The sequence below is a fragment of the Mesoplodon bidens genome, assembly GCF_964165515.1.
Source record: "Mesoplodon bidens genome assembly, chromosome: 9".
NCBI lineage: Eukaryota > Metazoa > Chordata > Mammalia > Artiodactyla > Ziphiidae > Mesoplodon > Mesoplodon bidens.
The window spans coordinates 36241329-36253717 of NC_138166.1; the positions used below are offsets into that span (position 1 = coordinate 36241329).

Below are 12389 nucleotides of genomic sequence, written 5' to 3' on the forward strand. Positions count from 1 at the left end.
GTTTGTATATGCAAACAGAAACCAGTCAGGCTCATACCAAAGATATTTGGTTCAAAACTTGGACTGTATAACTAAAAGGAAGAATGTGGAGAATTCAGAAAGGGTTCAGAAGGAACCAAGAAATATCTCAACTGCTCTTTTAAAAGCAAGCAAAAACATTCTGAATTCCTAATATATTTTTATGTCTGGGATGAGAAATTGCATAATATACCTGTTGTCTTTTCTCTTATTTATTTTAAGCATTTAGATAGTACTTTTAAGCTTTGGCACATAAAATACTTCAAAGAATATTGTTCGAGGGTTTAAGTAGATTTGATAAACTGGGTCTTTTGAAAGGGAATGCTAAGGTGTAATAGTGGTTAAATGAGTAAAATCTCAGTATAAATAAATTCAGTCTCTTTGATAATCATGTCTTTCAGTAGTCATTAAGTAAACTTATTTTTTGATTAAAAACATTTATATAATGCTTTTATGTCACGTGTTTTTTGTAAGGTCAAAAGAAATAGACTGGCAACCTTACTTTACTACACGCATTGTAGATGATTTTGGCACACACCTACGAGTATTTAGAAAGGCTCAACAGAAGATAACAGAGAAAGATGATCAAGTAAAAGGTAATATCTTTATCCCCTTTGAAAATTAAGGTTTTTAAATCTGTTTTTCTTTATTATTCTGTATGTCTTGAATTGTTCCTTCTTTGTCCAGGTACAGCAGAAGATCTTGTAGATACCTTCTTTGAAGTTGAAGTTGAAATGGAGAAGGACGTTTGCCGTGACCTAGTGTGCACATCTCCCAAAGATGAAGAAGGTTTTCTTTTCAATTTAACTTTTCTGAGAACAGTAACTGTTCACATTGGTTGGAGACAAGTTAGCAGAATCAGTGAACAAATATAAGTGTAAAATCTAAGAGTGTAATTATTCTTACAGGACAGGCAGCATAGTAAAGACACTGCTACTATTCACTTTATTGTATTTTTTAACTCTTAAAAATAGTTTCCAGATTCTTTTTTCTTTTTTAAAGGTCATCTTTAAAATTTAAAGATGGCAATTAAAGAATACCTCTTTCGTCATCTTTTAAAATACAGCAAACTGAAACGTTATGTAATTATAAATGTACTTTTTTTGATCTATAGAAATTTATCTTCCCCTTGAATTTATTATTTCTATTTCAAGAGTACACCTGTTACCCTAAATATTTCCTAAGGGAATGATTATAATATTTCAAATGAAATTTATAGAGTTGAATGTACTTTTCTTTTTGGGAGGTTACACCCGATAAGCTTTAGCTGAGGATGTTGTCTTTTCCTAGTTTTACAATGACTAAGAGTCTGTGCTACTTGGCACATTTTTTTTTTGATTAGCTGTTTATTGCATTGGCCAAAAAGTTCGTTCTGACCCAATAATTATATTCCCGGGAAGTGTCAGCATATGAACAATTCAGAAACGCATTTCTAGTTGTGGAAATTGTTTTCTTAGATTTTTAAAAATGTGCTCAGCTTTTTTATTTCTTTGCCTTCCTTTCCGCTTTTTCCCTTTTTCCTTCTTTCCTTTTTATATTTATTGTGCAATTTAGTTCTTAACTGCTACTTCATTAGCACTAATATGAAATAACTAAATGTAAGAAATAGATATAATAATGTACAGTCCTTTTATGTAAATCAAGCCCTCCTCAATCAGTAAAATATTGGGTTGGCCAAAACGTTCGTTCGGGTTTTTCCATAATGTTACAGAAAAACCAAAACGAACATTTTGGCCAACCCAATAGAAGCGCATACTCTTCTTGTTATTACCTGCCAAGACAGTGGAAGTTCTTCCCTGAAAAAAATAGTTACAAGTGTATTTTTAAATGTGCAAATAACTTTTAAGTACGCAAAGATGTGTGGTAGAATACATGGTACAACTAAAACTTTTTGGGGAAAACACTTTTGTAATTGAAGTTTCTCAACAATTCAAAATGTGGTATAGAATTGGGCAGAATAAAAAATATGTATTCGTTTGATTAATGAATAGTTGCTATTTGGAGAACAATAAAGGAATTTTTAGTGAATACTGATTACTAAGGTAATAAGCTGGTATAATCAGGCAACTGCTTATTTCTACCTTTATTTGTGTTTTATATCAAGAGTAGGTGGAGACTTCATATTTTCTGATGTTGTTATAGCTACTTCTTTTATTTCTAGGATTCCTAAGGGATTTGTGTGAGGTCTTATTATATTTATTGCTACCTCCTGGAGATTTCCAGAACAAGATCATGCGATACTTTGTCAGGGTAAGCCTAAGCTCATACAAAATACATGGCTGTAGAGAAACTTAGAGTAGTAATTATTAAAATTTTTGTCCCAGGACCCTGTTACGCTCTTAAAAATTATCGAGGACCCCAAAGAGCTTCTGTTTATGTGGGCTTTATCTATCAATATTTATTGTATTGTAAATTAAAACTAAGAAATTTTGGGACACAAATACACAAGCCCACATTCCATTAATGGTATCATCACACCATCATGTTCCTTTTTGAAAATATCACTGTATGCTTGTCTCCCCCTACACGCCAGAGGTTCCTGGACAACACCTTGAAAACTGCCTGAGTTAGAGTTAGATACTTGGATTTTTGGTTATAACAAAGATATGTTTTAAATTTTCTTTAATATAGCTTCACCTATAAATTTACTTAAATTAGGCTGACTAAAGTAACACTTCTGGATAGAAACTTTCAAAAAAACCTGGGTAGCTAAGATTCTACTTCTTGTCATTGGAAAATAAGTTAAGTCAGATGAGAACAGTAGTCTTGGACTCATTTATTCCCTGGGTATAAACCTTTGGAGTAAAATTCTTTGTACACATGTAAAGGAATAACATTTTGACTTTGGCTACTGGTTGTGATTGAGAAATGCTAGCTAATGCTAACATTAGCCCTTATCCTGGCTGAATGGGTAAAATTGAAGTTTCTAATTTTTGTAAAAATGAAAGCTTATGATCTCTTTAGTCTACCATTCTGCAGAACAGATACACCAATTCCTAACGTGTCTGTTGTTATTTAATGCTTGTTTGTTATTATTTAACCAGTATCAATTTCCTAGTAGGTCTCTAACTTGAGTTCAGTGCACTTCTCAGGTAGGATAATGGTACCGTGAAGTGAGAAGAAAATGCTTGATTTTGATGGGAAGAGTCTGATAGATTATATATAGTGAAGGCCAATTATTTGGGCTAGTCATTATCAAGGGAGGTAAATATCTGGCATGTCCATCACTAGATTCACATCTACCACTGAAGGAAGATACTGCTAATTAGTCATCATACTCATTCATGCTGATTATTTGGCAGCAGAGTCTTTGCCTGGTACTCCAGATAGCCACTGTTAGGCAGTATCTCAGCAGCATTTCACATGGCTGGCCATGTTTTCCTCCTTGAAACTCTGTCTTTTCTTGGGTTCCACGTCATTACTGTCTTCTCTTTTTCTCCTCCTTTGGTCTCTTTTTTAGTCACCTTTATATGCTTTAATTCCTCTTCTTAACTTTTAAATATCCAAGTTGTTCAGTTCTGAGCCCTCTTCTTGCTCATCCATTCCTAAGGCTTTAAACACCAGCCAAATGCTAATAAAAATTTATGTCTATAGGCCAGACTTCCCTTCTGAGCTCTAGGCCCCTCTGACCAGCTGCCCACTAAAATCACTATTTGATTGATTCACAGCCCTTTTAAACTTTAAATGCCCAGGATGGAAATCTTATTCTTGCCTCCAAATCCTGCCTACCTTTTATAAGTCTTTTCTTAATCCCAGTAATAACTATCCAGGAAATGTTTTAAATCTCAAGTCCTTTTAAAAGGCTTACAGTAAGACTGTGCATGATGTGATGTGGCTTTGTTTACCTCTCTGGCCTTCATGCCATGCCATCACTATGTTCCAACTACATTGGCTTCTCCAGAAGTGCCATTTCTCCCCACAATAGGACTGTCTCATACTCTTTTTCATCTGCTTAGAATGATTCTCCTTCTTCTCTTGGCTAAATTGTATTTGTCCCACATATCTCACTTCCTCAGAAAGGCCTCCAGGTCTAAAAGCCCCCTCATAATTCCCTATTAGTGTAGGTAAGTACTGTTTTCCTTCATAACATTTACCATATTTTAAAATGATAATTTGGTTGTTGGATTTACCTGCTTGATGCCTCTTTTCTCCAGTAGAATCCTAAGTCCTATAAACACAGGGACCATATTTTGTATTTATCATGATTATGTACTTAGTGGTTATCACAGTACCTGCCACATAGCACATACCCAATCAGAGAACTGGGTTTAATGCAAAAGGAAACCTGTTTGTCCTTCTTGCTGGATGTGGTGGACATGCTGTTGCTGCTCCTTAAAGATTAAATTGACTTTTAAGAGACAGGAATGAAGATGAGTCTTGTTACATGGGGTTATAGTTTAAAATAAGTAGGACTGTTTAAAGAGCAAATATGTTTTGCCATAGATTGTTCTTTTAGACCAATATTTTATTTATTTTTGCTTGAGTCTTTATCAGTTTTCTTTTGTTGATAATTAAATCTAGGTTTTCCCAAAAGACATTTTGTTCAGATTAAATAACAGTTTAGAGAGTTCTTAGTTCTTTCCTTTATATGGATCCTTTGTATGGGTTGTACAGATCACAGTATTTGACTGAGATAATTGCTGTTTAATTGCTTCTCCTTTCTTCCATTACCATGTTTTATTGATTTAGAGATTCATGGCCTCAATGACTCTGTCTTTTGAGCCTTCATATTTGGCAGCTGGTGCTTGTCTTAAAGTATATGAAAATTATCTGGAAATTGCTACATATTTTGGAATATTTAGAGCTCTCACTAGAACCTGTAGAGGAATTGTTGAGTCATATGATTACATCTTGACTAACCAAACCCTTTCATGAGGCAGATTAGGAGATCAGCGTAGTTTTCTGAGACATATTGACTGTTTGCATTAACTAATAAGAAGCACTAGATTTATTCAGAAATTTTGTCCACATGTTTTTTTCTCTCACTTTGAAAAGAAAGTTTCAAAAAATACTTTTTTGTTTGTGAATTTTCTCCTTACAAAGTACATTTTAAAATGTGAGCTTCTGTGGTCAGATACATAATTTGAAGGAAGGGATTCTATAAATAAATATAACTTTTAAGAAGTTAGAGTTAAAGCTAACCTTGAAAGAATAAGCATTTTCTTCTACTTTGAGACTGTACGATGTCTCAGAAGAGATTTCAGAAAGTTACTGGAGCCTCCATTAGTGCTTTTTGGAAATATGAATTCATCATGGGGGAAAAGTTGTCAAAAGACTTGTACAACTTACAAAAGTAGAATTTAAATAATGTATTTCTCTAAAGGAAAATAAAGTGAAGGCTACCTTCTATGAACTTACACCAGAAAATGGCACAGATAAATTAGAGATCTGGAAAGGAATAAATAAATAAATTAGTCCTTTACTTAGAAAAGTGAAACATCCTGTTAAACTTGTAGCTAATTAGCCTCTCCAGTATTCATAAGAAATGATATTTCATAAATTTAGATTTCACAGGCATAAAGGGCTGAAGAGTAATAACAGGTAAAAATATTGTCTTAGTAGAATCAGCACTAAATTCTTAGTTTCTTCATTTCCATCATTTAATATTTATCAAATTCCAGCCATGTTTAAGACAATGACCTTGAGAAGAAGAGGCTAAATATTTTTGAAGATAGATAAATCAATAGATTAACTAATCTCACTCATATACAAAAAGTTCCTGAAGAGCTATAGTGTATTAGAGAAGTAGAAGACACAAAATTACATAGAGAATGATATGTGATAAATGGCTTAAATACAGGGCATTAGTGTATTTTAAACATATAAGTGAAAAAGTGTTCAGCTGGAATGATCAGGGTTTATTTAATTGGAAAATTAATTCTGTATTCAGTCCTTGAAGGAGAGGCAGAATCTTAATATGTAGGAGCATAAACAGCTGCAAAGAATGGGAAGGTATATTCTAAAGAATGTTGAGTAATTGTTTTAACATATGTTATTTTATTTTTATTATCTTCAGTTAGGTAAATTTCAAACTCAGACAGGTATAGAGAATAATACAATAGACATTTATGTACCAACAACCCAGATTTAACCACTGTTAATATTTTGCTGTAGTTGCTCTGTCCCTCCCTTGAAGGCAATCACTATTCTAAGATTGGTATCTTTTCCTTTTTTTTTTTTATACTTCTAATGTAGATGTAGGAATCCATAAACACTTAAAGTGCCATGTTTTGCCTTTTAAAAATGAGTATAAATGCTAACATATTAGAAGTATCCTCTTGCTTTTTTTCACCCAACTCTACTTATCATTGTGGCCATGTATCCAAGTTGATATAGGTGGCTTCATCTCATTTAACTGAGGTATACTAGCTCATCTTTTTGTAAAATCATGTCATTTATCAAGTTTTACTTTTACGTGTACCTTACCTTTCTTAAGTAACAGCATTGTGCTAGGAAATTTACATTGTGCTATTGATTTGAGAAGTATATTAGATTAAGTTTGTTTTTGTGTTTTAAAATTTTTATCCAGGAAATCCTTGCACGAGGAATTCTTCTTCCATTAATAAATCAACTCAGTGATCCTGATTATATTAATCAATATATCATATGGATGGTATGTACTTTGTAAAATTACAACTTACAGTTTTTTAAAATGGACAAATATGATTTGGAGGTCAGGATGATTAAGCAATAATTTATTCAAGAAATTAAGTAAAAATACATCTAAAGATAATCTTTATATTTTCAGTATTTCTATTTGCTTATGTGTTGAATATACTAGCCAAATTCTCTGTAAGAAAGTTTGTTGATAAGGTAATCTTCCTTACAATTTTGGTGCTGTTTCTACTTATTTAAATTTAAAAAAGGATATTTATTGTCTGTGTGTATAGATGATGAGTATTTTTAAAAACTGCTATTTGATTTTAAATACAACTGTGTTCTGAACTACTTAAATAGTATGTACTTTACATCTTATTCTAAATTTGTTTCTGTAAGTTGCTGAGTATGTCTATAAGATAACTCAGTTTTGTTATCCGTCAGATATATCAAAGGGTTAGTGGTTATTAAGTTTACTAGCTCTGATTTTTTTTTCTGGTTATATATGCTTTCCTCAATAAATTCATGGCTGAGGAAGAGTGTAAATGGGCTATTACTGGGAATACTTTGATAGATACTTCTAGGTCTTTGATTCATTTTTTTGAATCTGAAATTTCTTCCCCACAGTATCTTCTGTTAACTCAGTCTAGCTTTCCTAGGAAGGAGCTACTTGATTGTTCTTTGTTTAACCATACCCATTATCAGACTTGCAATTTTTTATTGTTGTTCCTGTTGCAGTGTTTGTCTCTCCCATCAGATGGTGGGTTACCTGCAGGCAGAAATTATCTTACTATCTTTGTGTTCCTAGAGCTTTTCATGGAGGTCACAGAACTTGATTTTTCGTTTCCTTTGTCAGCTTCTGCAGAGTCCTGCTAGGCTCTACTAAGAGCTTTAAAAATATGCATATCCACTTAATTAAAATTTTTAAAAATACATGTCCTTTGCTTAGGAATTCTACTCCTGAAATTTATTCTAAAGTGCTAATAAGCAAGTTTGCAACAATCCAATTTAAGGCCATTAATGACAGTGTTGCTAGTAATACTAAAAAATTGAAAGCAATTTAATTGTCCCACATAGAGGGATAATTTAGGCATATTGATACAATAAAATACTGTGATGCCATTATTATGGTAGTGTATCTTTATGAATATGAAAAGATATGTATATTTTTATGTGAAAAGCATAATTAAAAATGATGTATGTGTAGATATCTAATCTTTTAAAAAATAAATATATAAGTAATTATATATTTATGAATGACTATGATTCTGATAAGATGTATACTGACTGAAATGTTAATAGAGAGGTAGGATCCTGAAAGTTTTAATTTTTCTCTTTTGTTTACATATTTCACTTTACTTACAAGGAGTATTGGTTATGTAACAAAATGATTTTTTAAGAAGTAGGAAACACAGGTAAAATTTAAAAACATTTAAGTAATAAAGTAAGAGTAAATGACATTAAAAAATTTTTTTTGGTAACACAAAAATGGATATTGTAAATAATCAGGGTATACAGTACTGTATAATCTTACCTATAGTACAGAAAAGGATGCATATTTACCAGAATGTTATAGTTATCTCTCACTCATGAGGTTAGGAATTATTTTTATTCCTATTTATATTTTTCTTTAGTTTTCAATTTTTCTTTTGCTAAGCTTATATTAAGTATATAATTAGTTATATGAGAAAAATATTTTGGGGGGACTTAACACATACTCAAAAAAGAATTCAGACCATCACATTTTTACTTGTTCTCCCCACAGTTGGGCTGGTACTTTTATTGTGTATGATGGGTGGGTCTTTTTGTTATTTAATGAACAGAATTGATCACTATTGTACTTAGCTGTAAAATATCAGAAAATATATTTAAAAGAGAAGAATATATCAATAAAGGATCTTTAGCCTACTTTGTTGTCTGGTTTGCACACTTTTGGCATTATTTGTGTGGAAAACCCTTTATGTGTGTAGGTATTATAAAGATTAAAATTGGCTCAGTTCTTACTCTTTCACCCAGTTAAATTTCATATTAATGATATCTAATTGTATAGTTTATTTCTATTTTAAAGGAAAAGTTTAGAGCAGTGTAGTAGTAACATATATCTTCTCTATATAAAGTGTTCGTGTTACCCAACAATAGTTTAAAATTTTTAAGTCATTTCTAAAAACAGTGTGGACGGATTTGCATTATTCATCTCGAAATATATATTTTATTTCCTTTTAAGACAAACTAGTTAATATTAAGTCCTATCTCTGACTGTGGAATAGAGTACCTAATTGGTTCGTATTGTTATCCCCCACCAGAGCAGATAAGTGAACAGCTACTGACTTGTTTCTTAATGTATTCTAAGAAAAAATCGGGTCTTTAAAAACCTACTTCTTGGGCTTCCCTGGTGGCGTCGTGGTTGAGGGTCCGCCTGCCGATGCGGGGGACACGGGTTCATGCCCTTGTTCGGGAGGATCCCACATGCCGTGGAGTGGCTGGGCCCGTGAGCCATGGCCGCTGAGCCTGTGCTCCACAGTGGGAGAGGCCACAGCAGTGAGAGGCCCGCGTACTGCAAAAAAAAAAACAAAAAACAAAACAAAACCTACTTCTTGTTGTATTATTGAAGTAAAATTTATACCAAGTGAGAAACTGCCAAGTAGTCCTACAAAGTTGTGTTATAATTTTGTACTTCCACTCGCACTGTTTGAGAGTTTGGTCTCTCCACATTCTGATAGACATTTGGCATTGTCATTTTGTTATGGTTAACTTGCACATCCTTGATGACTAATGATTTTGAGCATTTTTTCATGTGCTTATTGGCCTTTTTTTTTTTTCCCATAGCTCTGGACTTACACAATCCCCAGTGCTTTGACTCCTTGTTTAGAATGGACAGTATTCCCAAGTTGGCTACCTTTTCATAGCTCCCCTTACTGTTTCACTTAGCTTTTGTTGGCAGTCATAGTCATTCGTTCCTTCACAACATCCTCAACTACCTTCCTCTCTCTCTCACTTTATTACTTGCTTGGTGAAACCATACTCTGGTTAAATCCAACTTAACCTTCTACTCCATTCCTATTCTTAAATAGCAAGTGGCTGGAGAAAAAAGATGAAATAACAGTTATTTATGTCATTACAGTGATTCTGTTAAATTTATGTCAGAGAATGCCACTCTTCTGTTTAAAACTCTCCAGTAACTATTTATTCCATTCAGAGTGAAAGCCAAAATATTTACTAAACCCTACCATATTTGCCCTCCATTACCACTGATCTCCATTACTCTTCTACACTTCTTTAGTTTAGCTCTAGCCATCATGGCTTCCTTGCTATTATCAGACATTCTGAACATGCTCTTTACTTTGTAGTTTGCTATATACCTTACTTACTTTGTTAATAGTCTGTGACCCACAAGAATTTAAGTACCAAGAGTACAGAGGTTTTCATTTTGTTTTGTTATAAACAGTGGGGATATAGAGGAAAGTTGTGCCTGGCTCATGGTAGGCACCCAAGATTCTGTTTTCACTTAAACGAGTCTCCCTCCCATCTGTATTTTAAACTTTATTTTCAGATCCGTGATTCTAACTGCAACTATGAGGCCTTTATGAACATTATTAAATTGAGTGACAATATTGGAGAACTAGAAGCAGTCCGAGATAAAGCAGCAGAAGAATTACAATATCTTCGATCTCTAGATACAGCTGGTGATGGTAAGTATTGATAATTTATTTAAGCATAAGAATGTTTTACTTCTTTAATGATTACTGTGTCTTCAAACAAAACTTTACCTAAATGTCATTTTATGCTATTAGTTGTTTTCACCTTAAGTAAATCTGACTTTTATTATGCTAATACGTGCTGAGACTAAAGCACAATAATTTTCTGAATATGAGACTCTTATTATTGCAGTTATCTCTGAAGTAAAGATAATTGGCATGGTTTAATTTTAATTAAATAATTTCACTGTAAAATTTCCAGTTATTTCTTTTATTAAATAAAATAATTGCTCTATTCATTGGTTATTATGTTAAATTATAGTAAGTGTATGTTTAAAGTATTTCACAAGTAACACTGCCACTTTCTACCTCATAATCAATTTGTTTGTTTTTAGATATCAACACCATCAAAAATCAAATAAATAGCTTATTATTTGTAAAGAAAGTATGTGACTCAAGAATACAACGGTTGCAGTCAGGCAAGGTAAGTAAAGTACTTTTGAATTAATATTTAGTTATAAATACTTCATATTCATTAAAACATCTAGCAAATGACAAAAGGTAGAATATTAACCAGTGTAGCACTCTACAAAAGAACTAAGAATTTAGAAAAAAGTTTATCTTACACAATGTGGTGTAAGTATTTGTTAAAACAAGCTGCATGAAAAATACTGAAGTAATTAAAGCTTTTATTTCTTGATTTATATATATATATATTTATATATTTATCTACTCATGTATTATTTATTCAAAATTCAACATTTATTATATTTTGTACACTGGGCACCTTTTTTTAGATGGACCTAACAGACAGAAATCTCTCTCATGGAGCTTACATTTCCATAACATCTTACAGAAAAACCCGAACGAAGTTTTTGGCCAACCCAGTAGTTGCAGAATCAGAAAATTAACCAATATATAAATTGATGTATTATGTAAAAAATGTAAAAAATAAGTAAATGTGAAAAAAATAAGTAAAGCAAAGTAGGGTGATAGAGAATGTCTGGGAGTGTTTTAGATATATGCTGAGATATTTGGTGACATTTGAGCAAAGAGAGATGTGAATAAGGAGAAGGTCCTGTGAATTTTTTTTTTTTTTTAAAGGAATCTTGCAGGCAAGGGTGAGAGCATGCAAAGGCCCTGGAATAGGAAAGTGCCTGGTGAGTTAGAGGAGGTCATTGTGTCTGGTATGGAATGCATGAAAGGGATTGTAGTAGGAATGAAATTAGAGAGGAACCTTGGGGGTTACTGCCATAGTAAGATTTTTTAAAATTCTAATTGTGATAGGAATCCATTGGAGATTTGCCCTGGCAAGTGACATGATGTGACTTATGAGTTAAAATGATTACTTGGACTCTTTGTGATGAATAGATTGTGGTGGAGTGGTGGGGACAAGAATGGAAACATCACTTATAAGACTGTTGCATTAGTTCATTAAGAGATATCTGTGGAGGTTCATGCGAGAAGTAATTAGAGACTAGATATAGTGCTAACAGGATTTGCTAATGGATTAAATACAGGGTGAGAGAGGAAAAAAGGACTCAAGGATGATTCCAGAGTTTTTTGGCCTGAGCAGCTGTATGAATAGTGTTGTTTACTAAAATGGATACAGCTGAGGGAGGAGGAAGTCTGGAAGAGAGAATCAAGTTTTGAATGTTTTAGTTTGAGATCCCGGTTTGACATTCAAGTAGACATGCTAATTCGTAAACTCGAGTTCAAGGGAATGTTTAGTGATGGAACAAACTTTGAGAATCCTCAGGATTATCAGATGTTTATTTAAAGTTAAGAGACTGGATGAGGTTACCTAAAAGAATGAGTTTAAGTAAGAAGATATCAAGGACTTAGTCCTGAGGCCCTGCAGTTACTTAGTGTTGAAGACAAAGTGAAAGATCTAGCCAAAGAAACAAGAGTGACTGGTGAGATTGAAGGAAAACCTGAGAGTGTGATATCCTAGAAGCCAAGTGTAGAAAATGTTTAAAGAAGTGAGAGATCAGGTATATCAAAGGCGACTAATAAGTTGAGTAAGATGAAGATTTAGAATTGACTATTGGGTTTGCTAGCAGGGGGATTATTGGTGAT

The 12389-nt window shown here is 32.9% G+C and overlaps 1 protein-coding gene across 5 annotated transcripts in view; it reads left to right on the plus strand.

The window, feature by feature from the left end:
* Window positions 1–12389, plus strand: part of SNX13 (sorting nexin 13) — a 149294-nt gene that overhangs the window by 70446 nt on the left and 66459 nt on the right. For all 5 annotated transcript variants that reach the window (XM_081243602.1, XM_081243603.1, XM_081243606.1 and 2 more), the window contains 6 exons: window positions 493–614; window positions 706–807; window positions 2180–2268; window positions 6548–6631; window positions 10166–10304; window positions 10706–10794. In XM_081243602.1, the coding sequence (XP_081099728.1) occupies window positions 493–614; window positions 706–807; window positions 2180–2268; window positions 6548–6631; window positions 10166–10304; window positions 10706–10794 (625 nt within the window). The remainder of the gene's footprint in view (window positions 1–492; window positions 615–705; window positions 808–2179; window positions 2269–6547; window positions 6632–10165; window positions 10305–10705; window positions 10795–12389) is intronic.